Source organism: Eulemur rufifrons, chromosome 18 (genome assembly GCF_041146395.1).
Source record: "Eulemur rufifrons isolate Redbay chromosome 18, OSU_ERuf_1, whole genome shotgun sequence".
Classification (NCBI taxonomy): Eukaryota; Metazoa; Chordata; class Mammalia; order Primates; family Lemuridae; genus Eulemur; species Eulemur rufifrons.
This window is the reverse complement of record NC_091000.1, coordinates 67,440,410-67,464,893: the sequence shown is the minus strand read 5'-3', so window position 1 is coordinate 67,464,893 and position 24,484 is coordinate 67,440,410. Positions and strand designations below refer to the sequence as shown.

Below are 24,484 nucleotides of genomic sequence, written 5' to 3'. Positions count from 1 at the left end.
CAAATATAATCCAAAGAAAGTTAAATACCATTTCATGTTTGACAATATTTCCTATATGGTTTTATCATGCCAGATAAGCCTAATTAAAATGTCTCCCTTAGACTTTCAGTGGCCTTGATATATTAAAAGCTAGTTTGAGGCCAAAAGGCTGGATTTAGAATTTGGGTTTTGGAAAGTTTGTCAAATACTGAAGGCTTGAAACGTTTGTTCAGATAGAATCACAAGCTGTTATAAAATAAGGGTCATTTATTTAACCAAGAGTGATAGTTATCAAAAGATTCTAAAGGTGATACAGGAAATTATATGGGTGTAAATCTTAACCCTTTTAAAGTTTAGTTTTTAATTAGCCAAATCTGATAAGGATAACACAGGGATTATCTTGATAAAGCATAAAATCTTTGCTGCTTTTAGGCCAGTTACCAAAAACATAAAGAAGAACCTTCTGTAGTATGTTTTTCTTTTTAATTTAAAAAGGAAACAGGTTATAGGATCCAAATGAGTACAGTATGTAATTTCATTAAGAGCAAATTAGTATCTCAAGAACACTTTGTTTTAACTAAAATTTTTATTCAGGCTCTTTTCTGGTTCTAAGCAAAGTGTAGAATTATTCTTTCTAGGCCTGTGAAATATGTTGTTGGTATTTTGATGGAGATTGCATCGAATCTGTAAATCACTTTGGGTAGTATGGACATTTTAACAGTGTTGATTCTACTAATCCATGAGCATGAGATGTTTTTCCATTTGTTTGTGTCCTCTGAAATTTCTTTCCTCAGTGTTTCATAGTTCTCCTTATACAGGTCTTTCACTTCCTTGGTTAAGTGTATGCCTAAGTATTTTATTTTCTTTGTAGCAATTGTGAATTGTATTGAGTCTTCGATTTGACTCTCAGCTTGACTGTTATTGATATACAGAAATGCTACTGATTTGTGTACATTGATTTTGTAACCTGAGACTTTGTTGAATTTATCTGTCAATTCCAGGAGTCTTTTGGTAGAGTCGTTGGGATTCTCTAGATACCAGATCATATAGTCAGCAAAAGTGATAGTTTGACCTCTTCTTTCCCAATTTGGATTCCGCTTATTTCTTTTTCTTGCCTGATCACTCTGGCTAGGACTTCTAGTAGTATGTTGGATAGAAGTGGTAACAGTGGGCATCCTTGTCTTTTTTTTTTTGAGACAGAGTCTTGCTCTGTCACCCTGGCTAGAGTGAAGTGGCACCATCTTAGCTCACAGCAACCTCAAACTCCTGGGCTCAAGCAATCCTCCTGCCTTAGTCTCCCAAGTAGCAGGGACTACAGACTCATGTTATCGCACCCGGCTAATTTTTCTATTTTTCGTAGAGACGGGGTCTTGCTCTTGCTCAGCCTGGTCTTGAATACCTGAACTCAAGTGATCCTCCCACCTCAGCCTCCCCAAGTGCTAGGATTACAGATGTGAGCCACTTGCCCAGCCAGAATCCTTGTCTTGTTCTAGTTCTGAGGGAGAATGTTTTCAACTGTTCTCCCTTCAGTATGTTGTTGGCTGTGGGTTTGTCACATATAGCTTTTTTTTTTTTTTGAGACAGAGTCTCACTCTGTTGCCGGGGCTAGAGTGCCATGGCACCAGCCTAGCTCATAGCAACCTCAAACTCCTGGGCTCAAGCAGTCCTCCTGCCTCAGCCTCCCGAGTAGCTGGGACTACAGGCATGTGCCACCATGGCCAGCTAATTTTTTATATATACATTTTTAGTTGTCCATATAATTTCTTTCTATTTTTTTTTAGTAGAGACAAGGTCTCGCTCTCGCTCAGGTTGGTCTCGAACTCCTGAGCTGAAATGATTCACCCGCCTCGGCCTCCCAGAGTGCTAGGATTACAGGCGTGAGCCACCATGCCTGGCCATATATACCTTTTTAAATTTTGAGATATATTCCTTCTATGCCTAGTTTATTGAAGCTTTTTATCATGAAAGGGTGCTGGATTTTGTCAAATGCCTTTTCTGCATCTATTGAGATGATCATATAATCTACATTTTTGCTTCTGTTTATGTGGTGAATCACATTTATTGATTTACATATGTTGAACCATCCTTACATCCCTGGGATAAAAGCAATACCAGGAGAAACACTCAAAACTACACAAAGTCATGGGAATTGAACAACTTGCTGCTGAATGATTATTGGGTCAAGAATGAAAGTAAGATGGAAATCAAAAGATTCCTCAAACTGAATGAGAAATGGGATGCAAGCTATCAAAATCTATAGCATTCAGCAAATGCAGTTCTAAGGGGAAAATTCATAGCCTTAAATGTCCACATCAAAGAGCATCAAAAAGACAGAAAGTTCAAAAATTAACAACCTAATGTCACATCTCAAGGAACTAGAAAAGGAAGAGCAAATCAAACCCAAAGCCAGCAGAAAAACAGAAATAAGAAAGCTCAGAGCAGAAGTAAGTGAAATGGAATACAAAACAAAAGAAACATACAAAGGATCAAAGAAACAGAAAGTTGAGGGATATGTAACAGAGGTAAGGGACTGAAGAAAAATATAGTTTTTCTGTCTCTTTAAAACTTCCCCCACTCTTTTTGGGAACTGCAGCCTGGCCTGCATACCTGAGGCAGATTAAGTCCTTTGTTAAAAGAGATAACTCAGTCATCCCAGATGGTGCCAGCCCTCCAGGTGGGTGGCTGGCAGAGGTCACAGGCTTTGTCTTTGGCAGAGATGGGATGATTAGAATAGTTAACCACAATAGCCTAGAACTGAGGGGCTCTACCTTTAAAAGCTCTGTATTTCTGCTTATGTTCAGGAAATTTAGATTTTGATATGACACGGTCTACCATTTTACCTCCTTTGCCAGCAAGTAATAAACTTCTCTTTCCTTCTCCTCAAACCACTTGTTCTCATTCTTCTGATGTGGCCTCAAGGACAAGTGCTAAGTTTTCAGTAACATCACCAGATTAACTAGGAGTAGAATAGAAAAGACCCAAATAAGCTCAATCAGAAATGAGAAAGGAAATATTACAACTGATGCCACAGAAATACAAAATATCATTCATGAATACTATGAAAATCTCTACACACATACACTAGAAAATATAGAGGAAATGGACACATTCCTGGAAACACACAACCTCCCAAGCCTCAATCAGGAAGAAATAGATCTCCTGAACAGACCAATAATGAGCAGCAAGATTGAAGCAGAAAAAAAAAAAAAAATAGCCCAACATAAAAAAGCTCCAGACATATGGATTCACAGAAGAATTCTACGAGACCTGCCAAGAAGACCTGGTACCCATATTACAGAAATTATTCCATAACATCGAGAAGGAGGGAATCCTCCCCAACTCATTCTACCAAACCAGTATCACCTTGATCCCAAAGCCAGGACAGGGCACAACAAAAAAGAAAACTATAGACCAATATCCCTTATGAATATAGATACAAAAATACTCAACAAAATACCACCAAACTGAATTCAACAGCACATCAAAAAAAAAAAAAAAAAAAATCAACCATGCCCAATCGGGATTCCAGTTTTTCCATATCTTTGCCAATACTTATTTTCTGGCATTTTTCTTGGGGGGGAGATGGTTTATTTTTTAATACAATACTATCCTAATGGCTGTGAAATAGTATCTTATTGTGGTTTTGTGGTTTTTATTTGTGTTTCCCTATTGATTAGTGATGTTGATTATCTTTTCACATGTTTATTGGCTGTTTGTGTATCTTCTTTGGAGAAATGTCTTCAAATCCTTTGCCCATTTTTTAAATTGAGTTGGTTTTTTGTTTTTGTTATGGAGCTATAGGAGTTCTTTATATATTCTGGGTATTAATTCCTTATCAGATATATAATTTGCAAATATTTTCTCCGATTCCAATGGTTGCCATTTCACTTTGTTGATAGTGTCTTTTGATGCACAAAATTTTTAAGATTTGATGAAGTCCAGTTGTATCTGTTTTTTTTTTTTTTTTTTGTCTGCTTGTGGTATTGGTGTCATAGCCAAGAAATCATTGTCAAATTCATTGTCATGTATTTCCCCCTTATGTTTTCCTCTAAGAATTTTATATTTTAACTATGTTTTTTTTATTTCAGCATATTATGGGGGTACAAATGTTTAGGTTACTTATATTACCTTTGCCCCACCCAAGTCAGAGCTACAAGTGTGTCCATCTCCCAGACGGTGTGCACCACACCCATTAGGTGTGAATGTACCCATCTCCTCCTCCCCTCTCCCACCTGCCTGACACCCGATGTTACTACTGTATGTGCACATAAATGTTGATCAGTTCATACAAATTTGATGGTGAGTACATGTGGTGCTTGTTTTTCCATTCCTGGGATGCTTCATTTAGAATGGGCTCCAGCTCTATTCAGGATAATACAAGAGGTGCTAGATCACCATTGGTTTTTTGTGGCTGAGTAGAATTCCATGGTATACATATACCACATTTTACTAATACAGTCATGTATTGATGGGCACTTGTGTTGTTTCCACATCTTTGCAATTATGAATTGTGCTGCTATAAACATTCTATTGCAGATGTCTTTTTTATAGAATGTCTTTTTTTTTCTTTGGGTCGATGCCCAGTAATGGGATTGCTGGATAAAATGGTAGTTCTACTTGTAGCTCTTTGATGTATCTCCATATTACTTTCCACACAGGTTGTACTAGTTTGCAGTTCCACCAGCAGTGTATAAGTGTGCCTATCTCTGATCCATTTTGAATTAATTATGTATATGGTATAAGGTAGGGGTACAACTTCATTCCTTCCTATGTGGATATTCAGTTTTCCCAGTACTATTTATTGAAATACTATCTTTTCCCCATTGAGTGGTCTTGGTGTCTTTTTTTTTTTTTTTTTTTTGACAGAGTCTCGCTCCGTTGCCCGGGCTAGAGTGCCGTGGTGTCAGCCTAGCTCACAGCAACCTCAGACTCCTGGGCTCAAGTGATTCTCCTGCCTCAGCCTCCCAAGTAGCTGGGACTACAGGCATGTGCCACCATGCCTGGCTAATTTTTTTCTATATATTTTTGGCTGTCCAGATCATTTCTTTCTATTTTTAGTAGAGACGGGGTCTTGCTCTTGCTCAGGCTGGTCTCAAACTCCTGACCTTGAGTGATCCTCCCGCCTAGGCCTCCCAGAGTGCTAAGATTACAGGCGTGAGCCACCGTGCCCGGCTGGTCTTGGTGTCTTTATCAAAATTTATTTGAACATACATGCAAGGATTTATTTCTGAATTCTTTGTTCAATTTAATTGGTATCTATGTCTTTATTCCAGTACTACACTGTTTTGATTATTGTAGCTTTGTAGTAAGTTTTGAAATCAGGAAGTGGGTCTATTAAAAGATTTTTCTGGCTATTTGGGGTCCCTTAAGATTCCATATACATTTTAGGATAAATTTTATATTTCTACAAAACACACTGTTGGGAGCTTGATAGGAATTACATTGTATCTGCAGATCACCTAGGGTAGTATTAGTATCTCAATAATGTTAAGTCTTTTAATCCATGAACACACAATGTCTTCCCGTTTATTTATGTCTTCTGTCATTTCTTTCCCTGATATTTTGTAGTTTGCATTGTACAAATGCTTTTCCTCCTTGGTTAAATTTATTCCTAAGTATTTTATTATTTTTGATGTCATTATAAATGGAATGGTTTTTCTCAATTATCTTTTTGGACTGTTCATTGCTAGTATATAGAAATGGAACTGGTTTTTGTGTGTAGATTTTGTGTCCTAAAACTTCGACAAATTTGTTTACCAGTTCTATTAGTTTTTTTTTTTTTTGAGTGTGTGTATGTATACAATCTTTAGTGTTTTCTATATACAATATCATGTCATCTTTAAATAGAGATAATTTTACTTATTTTTCAATTTGGATGCTTTTATTTCTTTTTCTTGCCTGATTGCTCTGGCTAGGACTTCCAGTACTTTGTTGAATAGAAGTGGTAAAAGCAGACATCCTTGTCATGTTTCTGCTCTTCTTTCATCATTGAGGATAATGTTAGCTGTGGGTTTTTCATTTATGACCTGTATTATGTTGAGATATTTTCCTTCTACTCATAGTGTGTTGAGTGTTTTTATACTGACAATATGTTGAATTTTGTCAAATGCTTTTTCCACATCAATTGAGAGATGATTTTTCCCCCATCTGTTAATATGGTATATCACATTGATTGATTTTCATATTTTGGACCATTCTTATATTCCAGGAATAAATCCCACATGGTTATAGTATATAATACTTTTAAAATGTGGTTGTATTTTGCTTTGCTAGTATTTTGTTGAGGATTTTTGCATCTATGTTCATAAGGGATAATGGTCTGTAGTTTTCTTTTCTTGTAGTGTCTTTGGGTTTGGTTATTAGGGAAATGCTGGCCTTGTAGAATGGGTTAGGAATTGCTCTCTCTTCTTCAATTTTTTGGAAGAGTTTGAGGATTTGGTGTTAATTCTTTCTGAATGTTTGGTAGAATTCACTAGTGAAGCCATGTGGTACTGGATTTATCATTTTTAAAAGGTTTTTAATTACTAATAAAATATCCTTACTAATTATAGGTTTATTCAAATTTTCTATTTCTTCATGATTGAGTCTTGGCAGTTTGTGTCTAGGAATTTATCCATTTCACCTAGGTTATCCAACTTATTAGCATACAGTTATTTATAGCAATTCTTTGTATTTCTGTAAAATCAGTGGTAATATCCCTTCTTTCATTTCTGATTTTAGTTGAGTGCTCTCTTGTTTTTTTCTTAATCAATCTAGCTGAGGTTTTGTAAATTTTGTTGATTTTTTCAATGAACCAGCTCTTGGTTGTATTTATTTTCTTGACTGTTTTTCTACTATTTATCTTTAATCTTTATATTTTTATTCTTCTACTATTGGATTTAGTTCATTCTTCCTTTTCTAGTTTCTTGAGATGTAAAGCTAGGTTATTGAGATCTTTCTTCTTTTTTACTGTGTTTGTAGCTGTAAATTTTCATATTAGCACTGCTTTTACTTCATCCCATAAGTTTGGGTTGTTGTGTTTTCATTTGTGTCGAGATATTTTTAAATTTCCCTCATGATTTCTTCCTTGATCCATTGATTGTTTATGAATGTGTTGTTTAATTTCCACATATTTGTGAATTTTCCAGTTTTCCTTCTGCTGCTAATTTCTAGTTTCATGCCATTATGATCAAAAAAGATATTTTTATGATTTCAATCTCTAAATTTATTAAGACTTGTTCTTTGGCCTACCATGGTCTCTCTTGGAGAATGTTCCAGGTGCACTTAAAAAATATGCATTTGGTTGTTGTTGGGTGGAGTGTATTATATTTGTCCGTTAGGTACAATTTGTCTACGGTGTTGTCCGAGTCCTCCCTTTCCTTACTTATCTACTTGGTTTTCTATCCACTGTAGAAATTGGGCATTAAAGTTACCTGCTATTTTTCCCTTCAGTTTTGTCAATGTTTGCTTTATGTATTTCAGAGCTCTAATATTTGGTTTGTATATGTTTATATTAATAATTAACATATCCTCTTGGTGAATTGATTCTTTTATCATTATATTATGTCCTTGTCTCTTTAACAGTTTTTGACTTACAGTCTATTTTATCAATTAGTATGGCCAACTCTGCTCTCTTTTGCTTACTATTTGCATGGAATATCTTTTTCCATTCTTCCAATTTTACCCTATTCATGTCATTAGATCTAAAGTGAAACTTTTAGGCAGCATTTAGTTAGATCCTGGTTTTATACCCTCTCTGCCAATTTATGTTTTTGATATGTTTTTAATCCATTTACAGTTAAAGTAATTGCTGCTAGGGAAGCACTTACTTGGGCCATTTTGTTGTTTCCTCTTTGTCTTATAGCTTTTTCATGGCTCGTTTCCTCTATTACTGTTTTCCTTCCTTTATGTTTAGTTGACTTTTTTGTAGTGACACATTTTGGATTTCCTTATCACTTCCTCTTGTGTATATCCTATGAATATTTTCTTTGTGGTTACCATAGGCATTACATATAACATCCTAAAGTTATGATGATCTATCTTAAATTGATACTAACTTCATAAACTCTACTCCTTTATATCTCTTTTCCCCTTATGTTATTGATGTCACAGATTACATCTTTATATATTCATTAACATAGTTTCATAGTTATTTTTTATGCAACTGTCTTTTAAATCCTATAGAAAATAAAAAGTGGAGTTATAAACCAAAATTACAATAATACTCTTTATATTTGTTCAGGTATTTACCTTAACTGGGGAACTTTATATTTTCTTATGTCTTCCATTTACTATCTAGCATTACTTCATTTCAAACTGAAGGACTCCCTTTAACATTTCTTGTAACGTGGTGATGATAAACTCCCTCAGCTTTTATTTGTCTGGGAATGTCTTAATTTCTCCTTCATTGTTGAAGAAAAGTTTTGCCAGATATAGAATTCTAAGTTGACAGTTTATTTTCCCTTTTAGCGTTTTAAATGTATCATCTCATTGCATCTAGTCTCCAAGGTTTCTGCTGAAAGACCCACTGATAGCTTTATTGTGGATCCCTTGTACATAATGAGTTACTTTTCTCTTGCTGTTTTCAAGGTTCTCTTTGTCTTGGGCTTTAGCCAGGTTTGATTATAATGTGTCTTGTTGTGGATCTCTTTGGGTTTATCCTACTTGAAGTTCATGGATTTGTATATCTATGTCTTTCCTCAAATTTGGTAAGTTTTTAGCCATTATTTCTTCAAATAGTCTCTCTTCTCCCTTCTCTGTCCTTCTTCTGGGACTCCCATTATACATATATTAGGTGGCTTGATGGTGTCCCATAAATCCCTTGGCCTCTGTTCACTTTTCTTTATTCTTTCTTCTTTGTTCTCCTCAAACTCAATAATTTCAAAAGACCTGTTTTCATGTTTGCTAATTCTTTGTTCTGCTCATTTAAGTTTGCTGTTGAATTCTTCTAGTGAAAATTTTAAATCAGTTATTGTTTTTTTCAGTGCAAGAATTTCTTTTTGGTTCATTTTTTATAATATCTATCTCTTTATTGATATTCTCATTTTGTTCGTATATTGTCTTCTTGATTTTCTTTAGTTTTTGTCCATGTTTGTCTTTAGCTCTTTGAGCCTATTTAAGAAAGTTGTTTTGAAGTCTTTATCTAGTAGGCCTGATGCCTATGTTTCTTTGGGGGCTGTTTCTGGAGACTTATTTTGTTCCTTTGAATGAGCCATCTTTCCACTTCTTTGTGTGCCTTTTCATCTTGGTTGAAAACCAGGCATTAAAAGAAATAGCCACTCTTTCAGTCTTTGCAGACTGTTTTGTGAGACCTTCACTGTTTTGTGAATTCATGAGTCTTGAGAGTAGCTCAGGTCTTTTCTAGGCATTCTTCCTTTCAGTGAGTCTATATGTGCTTCCCCAACCTTCCCCTCAGCTGCTTTTAAATGTCTTAATTTCCCAAAGAGTCTCATATCAGTGTATTTTCAGGGCCTCAGGTGTTCTGTTGTATTCCTCAGTCTATAATCTCTTGCCCTCAGGAGTCTACAGGTCTGTAGCCCTTGTGTGGTTTTCATCTTCTGCATTGCCTGCCACTGCCTTCTGTGGCTTTCAACCTGAAACCAAAACTATGCTTCTGCTTCCTGAGATCTGAGTCAGGAAATACAGAAACCACTCCCTTTTGCAGCCCATAGGCAGGCCAGGACGTTGCAATCAAGTTCCATTCTGCTCCTTCTATCCTGGAGGAGGGAATGGAGACTAGGTCAATTTCTTCTGACTGCAACCACAGGAGGGTGGAGGAGGCAAGGGTGACGAAAAAGGCCGTTAACATTTCCAAACATTTTCAATGTGACTTTTTCTGAATTGGGTATTCACTTATTTGTAGATGTTTGACTGTTTTCCATATCTCTTACAAAGTTATTTTATTTTATTTTATTTTATTTTATTTTTTTTTTTGAGACAGAGTCTCACTTTGTTGCCCAGGCTAGAGTGAGTACCGTGGCGTCAGCCTAGCTCACAGCAACCTCAAACTCCTGAGCTCAAGCGATCCTCCTGTCTCAGCCTCCCGAGTAGCTGGGACTACAGGCATGCACCACCATGCCCGGCTAATTTTTTCTATATATATTTTTAGCTGTCCATATAATTTCTTTCTATTTTTAGTAGAGATGGGGTCTCGCTCTTGCTCAGGCTGGTCTCGAACTCCTGAGCTCAAACGATCCGCCCACCTCGGCCTCCCAGAGTGCTAGGATTACAGGCGTGAGCCACCACGCCCGGCCTCAAAGTTATTTTAGTCAATCCATAGTTGCTTATTTGCTGTTTCCATGAGGGAATGAGTGCCTACAACTTTTTTGCCGTCTTGCTGATGGCACTTTATTTATTCATTTTCCCCCAATATTTTCTTCTATTTGTTCTTCATACTAATTTCTATTAATCTATTTTCAGCATTCATTGACTCCTTCATCACTTGGAGTCTGCTAGTGAATCCCTCCAGTGAATTGTTTTCTAAATTTTTAGTTCGAAAATTTCTATTTGGTTTTATCATTTGTGTTCCTCTGCTGAAAAATTAATATATTTTAAATCATTTCTAGGGTTTAGCTTGACCTCATGGAACATAGTTACAAGAACTGCCTTAAAGACTTTGTGACAATTCTGACATCTGAGTCATCTCAGGATTGACACCTGTTGAGTATCTGTTTCAATTGAGTTTTCAGATTTTTATGATTTTTTTGTACGTCAAATAATTTTGGATTGTATTCTGGACATTTTGACTATTACTATATCAAATGGATCCTGGGTCCTGTTACAACCATCTGGAGGATGTTGGTGTTCTTAGGGATCAAACTGCAGTCATCTGGAGAATGTTGATGTTTTTATTTTAACAAGTAATCAACATGATTAGGTTCAAGCTACAAACTCTGTCTTGATCTTCTGTGGGTGGTAGTTAAAATCCCAGTTCAGTTCTCAAAGCCTTTGCTATGTTGGTTTGAGTCTGTCTCCCTCATGAACTTGAGACTTCCATGGGTTCATACACAGAATTAGGGGAACTTCTCTCTCTGCTCTGGGATTCTCTTCTTACTCTCACTCTTTAGCCCCCAGGGGATCCTTTTCCTAGCCAGAAAGATGTTTTTGTTTTCCTTGGCATTTATTTGGTTGGCTATGCCATGGCCACCATAGCAACCACCCCAGAATGGGGGTGTGCTTTTCAGGAAAAAGTACCGTGCTCAGGAGAGAGATCCCAGCAATTATTTTATTTCCCACAATCTGGGAAACTCCTTCCTGTACAGTTGCTTCTATTCTGATATCGTTTCACAATGTGCCTGCTCTTGTTTAATTTCAGCATCCTCTGTAGTCCTTTTTTCATACTTTGTCTAGAGGTTTTAGTCGTAATTAGTCGGAGGAATGGGCAATAGGTGGCTTATGCTGCCATGACAGAACTGGAAAATTCTGCCTGTGTTTTTAATCTCTATTTTGAAATTTACTGGGAATTTGACTCTGGAAAAGCTCCTTCAATCTCTGTGTCTCAAGATGCCTACTTGTAAAGGGTAGTAGCAACAGGACTTACCTCATTTTAAATTTTTGGCATCTTGTTTTTGGGGGGGTATAATGTATGATAATGGGCCTTAACCATCTGTCATAGTAAGTGCCCAATAAAAATTAACAGTTATTTCTATTCACATATTTTCTATAAGACTGAACATTTTGGATTCAGATTACTGGAATAAAAACATTAAGAACTACAGAGTTAGAGGTTTGGTGGGGTTAGCTACCTGGAAACTGATGGCTGAAGGAAAGGCCAAACAGGAAAAACAGTATTTAGTAAAGCAAAATATCCCATGCCACTTTTGTGATCCTTGGAATTACACCCTCAGCCCTTGTCAAGTGACACATACAGCACTAATCAAAACATGAAGTTGCAAGGACAGTTAAGGCAGCTTGCAGGTACGCCTTTCATAAAATACCACATTAAACAAGAATGGGACCCTACGACAGACAAGGAAATAAATACCGATGCAGAGCATTACTTTCTATCAGTTTGACCCAATTTTCCCTCTATGCCTCTTTATTAGATTGTGGGGCACAAAAAGGAACTAAGATTTTTTATTTGGTTTCCAGTAATACTATTCCTCCCGTTTGTTCCCTTGCTAGGTGGCTGAAAAAGAACATGCAACCCACCGAGGATCTCAAGTCTGTCATCTGCCGGCTGTCAGCGTTTGGCCCGATTCAGTCAGTCACTGTGTGCGGACGTCAAAGTGCTATAGTGGTGTTCAAAGACATGACTTCAGCTTGTAACGCTGTGAGTGCTTTTCAAAGCCGGATCCCAGGCACCATGTTCCAGTGTTCTTGGCAACAACGATTCATGTCAAAAGATGTAAGATTCTCTATCACCAAAAACCTATGGGAATTCTTAAAGCTTGTTTTACAAAATTTTTTATTCATCAGGGCTGGGGTGAAATATAGTCATCATAATGGATATACCAGCACTGAAAAAAGGCATAATGATGTTTATTTAGTTCAAGTACTGGAAATCAGAAGCACTAGCACGTCCCTTCCTTGGACGTGCTTGGCTCTGTTGTAGTGGTCGTCACAGTTTTGCTTTTCTGGATAAGAAGTCCATGACCGCATTCATGCATTCATCTGACAGCCACCTTTCCTGGAGGACACTGCATTCTTCAGCATTAATAGCGTGTAGCTTTTCTTTCTCCTTATTTCTGATTACTTCTTTTGAAATTCTCAGGGCCTGGAAAAACAAAACCAACAACAAGGTTAAGGGTTATTCTAACAGGGGTGGGACTATTCTGTGTTTCTGATTCTTGTTTCTTCAGTGTTCATTTAACTAATCCTGTTAAGTCTTAAGATATATGTGTAATATAAGACAGTGCTTTTCAAACTTTAATGTGCATATGAATCACCTCGGTAGATGTGGGCAGGCCTGAGATACACATTTCCTAAAAGCCCCAGATAGATGCTAAAGCTTCTGGCTACAGAACCACACTTGAAATAGCAAGAACATAAGAGCAATCAGTCATTTATAAAAATGAAAGTGCTACACAGTAAGAGAAAGTTAAGTCAACCTGTCTGGCTTCTCACCTGGATTATATATATAAAAATATATGAAAATACCACCTATCATCCTGTTCAAGTTATCCCCATAAAGAATTACCCTGCTGACCTCTTATCATAGAAATGAAATGTCTATTTCATAAGTTTTGTAAGAATCAGTACAGTTAAGCCTTTAACAACACCTGTTTGAACTATGTGGGTCCACTTACATGTGGATTTTTTTCAATAAAAGTTACACTGAGTGTGCCTGTCTCTCCTGCCTCCCTTCAACCTCCTCCACCTCTTCCACCTCTGTCACCCCTGAGACAGTAAGACCCTCCCCTCCTCTTCCTCCTCCTACTCAACATGAAGATGACAGGGATGAAGACCTTTATGAGATCCACTTCTACTTAATGCATAGTAAATATATTTCCTCTTTTTTATGATTTTCTTAACATTTTTTTCTCTAGCTTACTTTATTATAAGAACGGAGTATATAATACATGTAACATAGAAAGTATGTGTTAATCAACGGTTTAAGTTATTGGTAAGGCTTCTGGTCAACAGTGGGCTATCAGCAGTTAAGTTTTCGCGGAGTCAAGTTATACGTGGGTTTTCAACTGTGCAGGCTGTCAGCACCCACACTGATCAAGGTCAACTGTATTTCCAACATTATGACGATTATTTTTAATCCCAAATTCAGACATGCTTAAAGCTAACTAAAGATGTCTCTTGTCTTTTTTGTGACTCATTCTCTGAAGGCAAGCAAATTTGTCCCTTAGGAAATTATTTCCGTGGTTTTTATAAGTAAAAGATGAATACCAACATTTGGGGGGAGCTTTGCATATGTTTTCAGCCTGGTCCAAACTTCTTTCTGAAAAGTGCTGTCAGGAAAAACTTCAGTAACAAGTCCTTGAGCACAAGCCTCTCTTGCTGTTAACTTCTTTCCAAAAATAAGCATCTCAGTTGCCTGAAATAAAAAGCAAGGGTAAGATACTAACTCAATAAAATGAGGCTTCAGCAGTGGCTGCTTTCAGGAGGCACAGAGAGATTTACGCAGGGTCTTTTGAGGTTGCTGGCATTTCTCAGTAAGGGAGAAGCTGATGATCTCAATGAGCAATGGTTTGCAAACCAGGTGCTAAGACATCACAGGCTCTCCAGAAGGTCTGGGAGGGCTGCTCCTCCCATGTGTATCTTTGTTGGAGAAGCAAGACTGGGGCAGAAATGATCTGAAGCAGATGCTAAGTCTATGACCCACAGCAGCTATGATTATTTTTTTTTAATATACTATAAACCATCACAGAAGAAAGAAGGAAAAAAAAGAAAGAAAAATTATGGTCACAGGGTTAACCTTCAGAAACTTTCAAAATTCCATTCCTGGAAATTCTACCCAGTGTCTGGCTCTGAGAATTTCCTTTACCTGCACAGGTACTCAAATCAATTCTATCTGCCTGAAGGAAAGTGAAGACTTATATTTAGTTTCTAAAAAATCTGAGGCGCTAAGTGGCTATCCTCTCTGCATTTACAATTCCTCTTCCAGAAAAGTAAAGACTATTTCATAAACAAATGCTCTAAGACTTCAAGTTGGTTCTGCCCAACCTTCCAAAGTTCAAACCTGTATAACAATTCAGGCTATAGGACAACATAATGAGATTTAAAAGAATATATATACATTTTTACAGCAAAAACCCAGCAGTGTATGAAAATAGGCTCCACACACACACTTTGAGATACGAAAGAATGTTTGCAAAGCCTTTCCCTGTGCCCTGGCTCTCTGGTCTTGTCACAGTCCCCTTGGAGTCATGCCACAGAAGCATGGGCAACTAGGTTCCCATAAACACAGCGACAGACCTGAGCAGCCACATAACCACCCTGGGAGTCTTAACTGCACTGGCAAAACAGGCTGATGGCAAGGCCATTGTGGTGTGGCTGTGGAAGGGGTAAACGCTCATGAAGCCTCACACCTGCTGGTACTTAATACAACTGAAAGTGAAGACGACATTGTCTCTCACAGGGGACAATGGTCATCTATAAAGGAACTAAGTGGCCCCTGAGCTCAGCAGACCAGGGGAGCTGGCATAGCCCCGGTCTTTCAACTGACCAAAGCCACACAGCTGTGGAGGACGAGGTCTTGTGCAGCTTGCAAGCAGTGGCACTAGGCAAGCAGTGGCACTAGGCAAGCAGTGGCACTAGGCAACCAGCTGAAAGTGGAGGATCCCAGTTCTAGGAGCTGCAGAGAATTTCTAATTTCCTTCATACCAGACACTTTCCATAGCCCGGTTTCTCCATACGTAAGACTCCTAAGAGTTGAGGAGCAAATAATTAGCTTCTATCTCTTCTGTCCATATTAACAAAGGAAAGAAGGGAGTATGAGATTACCTTTAGAATACAGATGACTCATTAAGTTTTTATTTTTAAGCTTTCCAGAAGTTACCTTGCTTGGGCTCATTATCCTGGGAAAAGTATAAGAGGAGCATCCTTCCGGACTTTGGCCCAGTTGACTGAACGGAGTATGGAATGTTGCCTACGGGCGGTTGGAGAGAAAAAAAATCTTTTCATATGTGATTTAAAAAAGTCACTCTTTGCTTATAACTTCACAATATTTGATGACTTTTTTTTAAGTTAAGATTAAGTGGTATAATGTACACACAAAATTCACTCTTTTATGGTGTGTAGTTTGATGAGTTTAATAGACATAGTTATGTAGTCACCACCATTATAAACATGCAGAACATCTCCATCACCCAAACATTCCCTATGCCCCTCTGTGGTCAATCCCTTCCTCCTACCTGCAAGCAGCTACTCATCTGTTTTCTGTCTCTACAGTTTTGCTTTTTCTAGGACGTTCTATAAATGGAATCCTACATTCTGTAGCCTTTTGAGTCTGGCATCTGTCACTTAGCATACGGCTTCTGAGAATGACCATGCTGTTGCATATATCAGTGGTTATTTCTGAGTAGTATTCCAGGGTATGCATGTGTTGTGACTTGTTTCTCCATTCACCAGTTAATGGCATTGATGTTGTTTTCAGTATTTAGGCTATTATGAATAAGACTGTTAGGAAAAACATCAAGTTGTATACCTTAAATATATACAGTCATGGGTTGCTTAACGACAAGGATATGTTCTAAGAAATGTGGTATTAGGTGATTTCACTGTTGTGCGAATAATAGAGTGTACTTACACAAACCTAGATGGTATAGCCAGCTCCATAGCTAGGTCACATGACACAGCTGGCTTGCTCCTGGGCTACAAACCTGTGCAGCATGTTACTGTACTAAATACTGCATGCAACTATAACACAATGGTAAGTATTTGTGTATCTAAACGTACCAAGCACAGAAAGGGTACAGTGAAAATAATGGTATTATAATCTTATGGGACCACTGCCGTACATGTGGTCTGTCATTGCTGAAATACGGCTTTGCGGCCCAGGATTGTACAATTCCTATTTGTCAATTATACCTTAATGAAGCTGAAAAAAATATTTTTCAGATATTTCTAACACAAAAAGGTTGTTATGAACATTTGTGTACCAGTCTCTGTGTAAACCAATGTTTTCAATTCTCATGGGTAAATACCTAGGGGTGGAGTAGCTGGGTGTGTGTGTAAATGTATGTTTAACTTAAAAGAAGCTGCCAAACCATTTTCTAAAGTGATTGTACATTTGACATTCCCAAAGCTGCGTATGAGAGTTCCAACTGCTCCTCAGCCCTGCTAAAGCTAGTTATTAAGCCTTTTTCATTTTAACCATGCTAGTAGGCAGGTAGTGGTATCTCACTGTGGTTTTAATTTACATGCCCCCAATGATTACTGATCTTTTCATATATTTATTAACCATATGTATATCTTCTTTGGTGAAGTAACCATTAAAATATTTTGTCCACTATTTTTTAAGTTAGATTGTTTACCTTCTTATTATTGAGTTGTAAGAGTTCTTTACATATTCAGGTAACAAGTCTTTTATCAGATAAGTGTTAAGCAAATATTTTCTCCTGGTCTGTAGCTTATCTTTTCATTTTCTTAATGGTGTCTTTCCCATATGGTCTTAAGAGCCATTTATTACTTCACTTTTTGTGGCCTATTTGTTCCTCACCACTGCCCATTTTTATGTTAGGTTGTTGATCCGTCACTTTATAGACATACTTAAAAAATAGAGAGATTAGCCTTTGTCATGTGAGTTGAAAAACTGTTTCCTTAATACGTCATTTGTCTTGATTTTGCCCCAGAGGTTTTTTTGATTGGCTTTAACTATTAGAATCAATTTCAATATTGGTTATTTAGAATACAGTCATTTTTAGTTTTTTTCTAGATTTAAGAAATATTTTTGTGTTTCTTTATAAACAACAAATCTTCATGAAAGAAAATTAATTTATAATTGATAATATATAAAAGAATATTTAAGTTTCATTCCCTATAATTAGATATGGTGTTATTTTTAATGTATATTTGTTAGGAGATATATAATGTATGCAGCATACAAATCAAAATAATAAAAATATAAAATAAGGATTTTATTTGAAGTCACATATCTTCTTTTTTCCCCCCAAAAGAAATCTTATTCAAGAAAATGTTCCCAGAAGACACAGCCTAAGGAACATAAGCAAGAAACTGAAAAAAAAACGCCAGCCATAGCTAAGGGGCCACAAAGAGGTAGGTACATACAAAGCCAGCAATGAGCAGCATTTAAATGCTGATTTTCAGAAACACAGCAATAGATGTAGTTATGCTCTAGGCTCTGGCATCACACTACTCTGCAACTTAGCTTCTCACCCTCTTTGTGCCACAGTTTTCTCATGTAGAATGGAGAATAAGAGTCCCTTTACATGAATACATATGTGTGTATATATATCATGTGTATAAAAATACACATGACATCAAGAGTACATTACATGAATATATGTGTGTATATATCATGTGTATAAGATGTGTATTAACAGAGTGCCTAGTAAATAGTGAGGATGCAAATATTTATTATTTTTAAGATGTCCACCTTTTTAACTCATACAAGAAATTATCATTTGCTGACAAACAAGCTAACAGGCATTTTTAACCACTGCTCATAATAAAGAATGGATAAATATACTAATATTTTGTTTACATGGGTGAAATATTGACCCATCATTTAATATGGCATTTATTAATGAAGCCGATAATGATAAATCCTGGAAAAACAATTCCTCTCCACAGATTCTTCCTTTAGCCACTTTATTTTGAATTGATGCTTGCTTTAATTCAATTGGGTCAACTTTTATCAGAAGTCATTATTTGAGAAATAAATCTTACTTTGTGCCAAATTTTTAAACCATCTAATATCTACATATATAGGATATTTTAATATACATAAATAGAACATATATGTTCTCTGATTTTAATTTTTATTCCAATTTATATCATGAAATGAAAGTCATCAAAATATTTAAAAGGATGACATATATTGAAAGTAATTTTGAATTCAGTGGGAGAATCAGGACAAGATTCAAATATGATAATGGTTGGCCTCCAAGTACTGAAGAATGAGATCTCCAATTTCAGGGCAGGAACTACTGACCCAGCTCCTACTGAAAGCAGGTCAATGATTAACCAGTTACCTAACCAGAATGTGAACAGACTATTGATTTCTACCTTTGAACAGAAACTCCCACCTATAAACGTTGGGCAACCTCTACAATCTCATTTGTTATTTTCAAGCGAAAATTATTCCTAAGAATTAGGTCTGTCAACATGTCCAGTCGCATTTGATGGAACCCAGCAACAGAAGACCCAAAGTATTAAGGACTCTAAAATGTGGTCCTGTCTACTGGTAGAAAAATACCTCTGAACAAAACTAGGAATCTCTTCAGTGGTAAAAAGCATGTTTCCTATAAGGTTGCAGATCAGCACGTTTTACCAACATATAAGCAAAAGTCACTTGAACAATCTGATAACCCTAAAGGTGATTACTGGTTCTATGATAAATGTTCTAGAGTAGGCCAGGCGCGGTGGCTCACGCCTATAATCCTAGCATTCTGGGAGGCCGAGGCGGGAGGATGGCTCAAGGTCAGGAGTTCAAGACCAGCCTGAACAAGAGTGAGACCCCATCTCTACTAAAAAAATAGAAAGAAATTATATGGACAACTAAAAATATATATAGAAAATATTAGCCAGGCATGGTGGCGCATGACTGTAGTCCCAGCTACTTGGGAGGCTGAGGCAGAAGGATCACTTGAGCTCAGGAGTTTGAGGTTGCTGTGAGCTAGGCTGACGCCACGGCACTCACTCTAGCCCAGGCAACAGAGTGAGACTCTGTTTCAAAAAAAAAAAAAAAAAAAATGTTCTATGGTAGGAGTTTTCAGATAAATGTTTATCACATCTTGGCTTAAAATGACAAAAGCTGGAAACGGCCTAGGGTTCAGTAATCAGGGACTGGTTAAATTGGTAAATTATTAATATATAACCCAAATGTCAGCACTAGTTATCTGAGTGGTGAGATAACGAGTGATTTTTTTTTTTTAATAAAGATAGAGTCCAGTTATGTTGTCCAGGTTGGTCTCGAACTTCTGGCTTCAAGTGATCCTGCCAGAGAGCCATAGGCATAAGCCACCGTGCCTGCCCAAGTAGTGATTTTTAATTTTTTCTTTCTACTTTTTCCATATTTTTCAAAATTTTCACTATGACGTATATATTACCACTATTATAAGAATAAAAATCAAAATCTATATGATTCAGTGATGAACACAAGGCTGAAATGTGTCTGGGCAAGGAACTTCTCAGAGCTTCAGTTTTCTTATCTGCAAAGGAGGGAGTGAGAGGAGATAATGCCCACTGTCCCTTCTCATTCTAAAATTCTACATACCAGGATTCATTTACTCAGAAAAAAAGGATCAAATAATCCACTTGCATAACCTGCAAACATGCTATTTCCCTTCCCATAACAAGCTTTGAAGTATTTTAGAGTAAAACGAAAATTGAAAATTGACTAACAATGGTATAATTTGATTAGAATATACGACCATCAGAGTTGGGACAATGTTCACAATACTGGTGTTCAGGGAAATTCAAGTAATAATGAAGGAAAAACATCAGCCAAATTAGGCTAATTCTTTTGAGAAAAATCTAAATTTAGTACATTCTACCCCAAACCACATGTAATCCATTTACAACTAGCAGTAACAAAGGAGGATTCCCAAGACCTCATTCCCCTCCATTGGCCTGACCTCTTGCTGTGCTGGGAGCTGCCTTACCCTGTCGGTCGAATACACGGCATCAAACAGCCCAAGAGTGGTAACGGAGATGCCCACGGCCGGACCATTTACCACTGCAACCAGAGGCTTAGGAAAATCTATAAAACAGCCTACAAAATTCCTACAGAAATAGAAATATAAAATCATTAAACATTCCAAAGCAGTATGACTGAAGCACAGGTGAGACAGTGTGAGTCTGAAATGACAGACCCTCTGGTCAGGCCGGGTATTTCCATGACCACCAGCGGCGGGGCTCCCCGTCCCACCATGCCCTGGCTCACACCCTGGCTTCGTCCAGGACATCCATTTGAATGGCACTTGACCAAGCTCATGCAGTGAGACCTACAGGTCAACCTGGTTCAAATCTTGTGTTCTCAGCAGTGAGTTCAGGGCCTAGAAAGTGTGAGACAGCCTAGCACCTAGAATCTTATTTGCTATTTTTATGGGAAAATCATTCATAAGAATTAGGTCTGCCAACATGTCCACTCTGGTTCAATGGAACCCAACAAAAGAAGATCCAAAGAATTAAAGACTCTAAAATGTGGTCTAGTCTATGGGTGGGAAAAATATCTCTGACCAAAACTAGGGATCTCTTCAGTGGTAAAAACTATGTTTCCTACGAGGCTGTAGATCAGCCAATTTTACCATCGCATAAACAAAAATCACTCAAACAATTGAATAACCCTAACTTATCAGTTCTACAGTAAGCGTTCCAGGGTGAAGGCTGTGATCTTAGAGGTTGCCATGGGGGCTCAGCACAGCCGCAGCACAGCTCAGTGGGAATCAGATAAATGGGACAGGGAGCGTAAGGCCTTCGCGACCTCCTGTTTTTGTCAAGATTCCTTCAAGTCTCCTATCGCCAGAATCACGGAAGTCATCCATTCCTCTGGCTGGATGAGAATCTGCTAAATTCCTCTGCCTCAATACAAGAGAATTTTATTTATTATTATTTTGCCAAGTCTCAGGTGCATGGATCCAACGAGGATTTTATTTACATTCGTAGTTCACGTTATGTTTTCCAGTCAAAGCTCACGTAGAGCAGCAGGATGAGGTAGAGAAGTCAGAGTGGAGGAACGGAGGCAGTTTGGAGAAATGTGCTTGTCCAGAGTCACAGTTAACTGCGCTCACATGGAGAAGTAGCGATCTCACTTCTGCTCAACGAGATACCACTTTGATGAATAAGAATGAGAACTCTGGGATCAGATAAATGCCAGTCACTCTTACCTCAGTAAAATGGCACTGTTTTTAGCTTTCTCCTCTACTCCCCCAGAGGGAATATCAGTGAAGTTAGTCAGATCATTCCCACTACTGTAATAGTCACCATTTCCTGCAACAATGAAACCAACAGGATCACCGATCATTCATTCATTCATTCATTCAGTAATTACTGTGAACCCACTACGTGCCAGGCTCTATGCTATGCCCTGGAAATTTACTGGAGAACCAGCTACAGTTCTGGCCCTAATTTACAAACTCCTAAGCTGAACATTGATGTAAAAACACACAAATAATGAAAATAATGCAGCTATGGAATAAAGGAAAGGTGCATAATAATATGAGGGTATGTAACAGGGGCTTTGGTCTAATTGGGGAGTTGAGGGAGGGTCTCTCCTAAGGAGAGGCCAGGTTAGTTAGAGAGGGGTGAGAGGATAGTTCATGCAAAGGGAACAGCATGTGCAAAGGTTCTTTGGAGAGGGTATCCCAGGCATGCATGATGGGTTGAAAGAAGAGCCACCATGGCTGACGCAGAACAAGCCAGGGAGAAGTTGGTGTAGGGTGAGTGTATGCAGGATAGATCATGTGGAGCTTTGTGGATCCCTTTAAGAAGTTCTGCCTTTGTTCTAAGAGCCACTGAAGGTATGTGCATGTGTATGTGTTTAAGTAAAGTATAATTTACATGCAATAAAATGTCAAGTTCTTGAATTTTCAGTTCAGTGACTTTGGATCACTGTGAATACCCATGTGATCACCATCCAAAACAAGATCCAGAACATCTCCATCACCCCAGGATGTCCCCTTAGGCTCCTTTCTAGCCATACCACCCCACCTGTCCCAAGGCAATCACTCTCTGACTTCAGTCACCACAGATGAGAACTTCTGCCTCCCGTAGAACTGCATGGATTCATGCAATACGTACTCCTTGTCTTGTCTTATTTTGATGAATTATGTTTTAAAGATTCATCCATGTTCTTGTATCACTTATTCATTCCTTTATTGCCAAATAGTACTCCACTGTGTGAATAGTCAGCAATTTGTGTATTCATCCATCTAGTTTGTATATTTGCCTTGATTACTGTTTTCTGGCTATTGTGAATCAGGCTACCATGACTTTTCCTGTACAAGTCTTTTTATGGACATACACTTTAATTATCTTGGGTAATTGCCAAGGAGTCGATATCCTGTGTTTATTACTTTATTATATATCAATTAGAATATCACAGTACTGGAAAGGATCTTAGAGCTTTTTAACTCAATTCCCTATCTAGTAAGAGACTCCCCCCGAAAATAGAAATTTAATTAGGAAGTCCAAGAAAATGTGTTACCTGTTATAACAGTTATCGGTGAGTCATCCTTGCTTGCAGCTTCAAGCGCGAGCATAATTTCATGATACATCTACACGAATGGGAAGACAAAGAGCAGAATTCTGGAGATGGGAATCATCACCCAATGGCCTCACTAAACGTCAGTCTGCAAGCCTGCTCCCAGCAAAGTTCCAAACAGTCACGTTGGTTGTATTTATAACCAAAAAGGTGGACCTGTACCCCTGAAAGCGTTTTCATACCTTTTACAATTACTTGGTTCATATTATGCACCAGGTGCTATGGGAGATGCTAGGGGGATATAAACCTCTTTTTTCCAAAAGGGAACAAAAAAGACATAGACCTTGAGCTTTTGGAATTAACAGAGGATTCTGATACTTAAGTAGGGCCAGGGGTGGAAAGTGCAAAGCAGCAAGAAACTCAGAGGGGGGAGGGGCTGAGGCTTGTCTAGGGCGGTTAGGGTGGGGGGTGCTCAGAGAAAACTGTCCACAAAGCAATGCTGCCGTTGTGACTGCAAGGAAGAACAAGTATCCCAGGCAGTCTGGGAAGTACTAACCAATGCCAAAAGGCTGGAATTTCTGAGACGCTCTAATTTTAAATCAGCAACGCTTCTGAAAATCTTGTGTTGAGCCTAAGAATACTGAGTTATAGAAATGCCCCCTGTATTTTTGGAGACAAGATTTGATTTCAGAAGTCAAATAAGGCTTTGCCTTAAAGAAAAAATAAATGTGTTAGTTGAAAAGCTGCCTCGCCTCAGGAGGGCGTCTCATTGGTCAGTGACAGCTGCATTTCAAAGAGACAGCTGTAAGCTGGGCCTATGGTCCTCACCTGTTTTGAAAGACAAGACAGGCTTCACCTAGGGCCATAGGTTGCCAGAAGCTGATCAAAGGCCACCGGAGATGAGAGCTGATCAAATAGATATGCTAATGCCCAAGCTGGGCCCAGACGGAACCATGTGGTTAAAGTAATTAGCACAAGGCACAGCTCATGTTGACTTCTCAGATCATCTCTGTCTCCAAGAACACAATTACCAGAGCCAAGATGTCTCCGTTTTTTGCTAAAGTAATAGCCTTATCATAAAACTTAGAAGTTTGCCCTAAGAAGATTTTGTAACTCATTGTTCACCTAGATAGAGTTAGTTAAAGGATCTGTAGTAGCTTTTTAGAAGACTTTGACCCTAAACCAAACTGCCTGTTATTATGTAAATCCCATTGCCCCTGGCAACCTGAGCATGTATCTGCCCTATAAGTACCCATGTAAAAAGTTCAGTCTTTGTTATATCTCTGTGGGAAGGGATATATACTATCCGGACACTCTCCCTTTGTCTATCTTCATAAATCTTTACTTTATAAACTATGTCTTTGGCTCTGCGTATTATTATTTTTTATTTCTGTTTCCTACTATTTTTTCATCCTTTGCAACGACCCCTGCCTGAGAGAAAAGACCAGAAGAAAAACCTCTTTGCGGGGAGCGTAGCTAACTCCCCGCAATCTTGGACATGTAGCTATAATTTTTAATACGTTTAAAACAGGCACATTATCTACCTTAGAAGAGATTTCAGTGTGGGAAAGAACAATGAAGAGGGGTGATTATTTATGGATACAAAGACGCCAAGCAAGCAAACACGCAGGGATATTATATACTACAATTGGTCTTCCAGCTGGTCTTCCATCCATGCGTTCAGCATCCACGGATTCAACCAACCACAGATGGAAAATATTTTTTAAAAATTCTGCATCTGTACTG

General features: G+C 37.9%; 2 protein-coding genes across 7 annotated transcripts in view; one reads left to right on the top strand and one right to left on the bottom strand.

Moving 5' to 3' along the window:
• Positions 1 to 17,834, top strand: part of LOC138399043 (testis expressed protein 56-like) — a 41,403-nt gene extending 23,569 nt beyond the window's left edge. Inside the window, exons 3-4 of the mRNA XM_069493512.1 lie at positions 12,082 to 12,304; positions 17,529 to 17,834. Of these exons, the coding sequence (XP_069349613.1) occupies positions 12,082 to 12,304; positions 17,529 to 17,654 (349 nt within the window). The 3' untranslated portion in view covers positions 17,655 to 17,834. The remainder of the gene's footprint in view (positions 1 to 12,081; positions 12,305 to 17,528) is intronic.
• Positions 12,423 to 24,484, bottom strand: part of ECI2 (enoyl-CoA delta isomerase 2) — a 34,565-nt gene continuing 22,503 nt past the window's right edge. For all 6 annotated transcript variants that reach the window (XM_069493508.1, XM_069493511.1, XM_069493506.1 and 3 more), the window contains 6 exons: positions 22,742 to 22,811; positions 21,423 to 21,525; positions 20,199 to 20,319; positions 15,410 to 15,499; positions 13,802 to 13,945; positions 12,423 to 12,673 (listed from right to left, as the gene is read on the bottom strand). In XM_069493508.1, the coding sequence (XP_069349609.1) occupies positions 12,518 to 12,673; positions 13,802 to 13,945; positions 15,410 to 15,499; positions 20,199 to 20,319; positions 21,423 to 21,525; positions 22,742 to 22,811 (684 nt within the window). In that variant the 3' untranslated portion in view covers positions 12,423 to 12,517. The remainder of the gene's footprint in view (positions 12,674 to 13,801; positions 13,946 to 15,409; positions 15,500 to 20,198; positions 20,320 to 21,422; positions 21,526 to 22,741; positions 22,812 to 24,484) is intronic.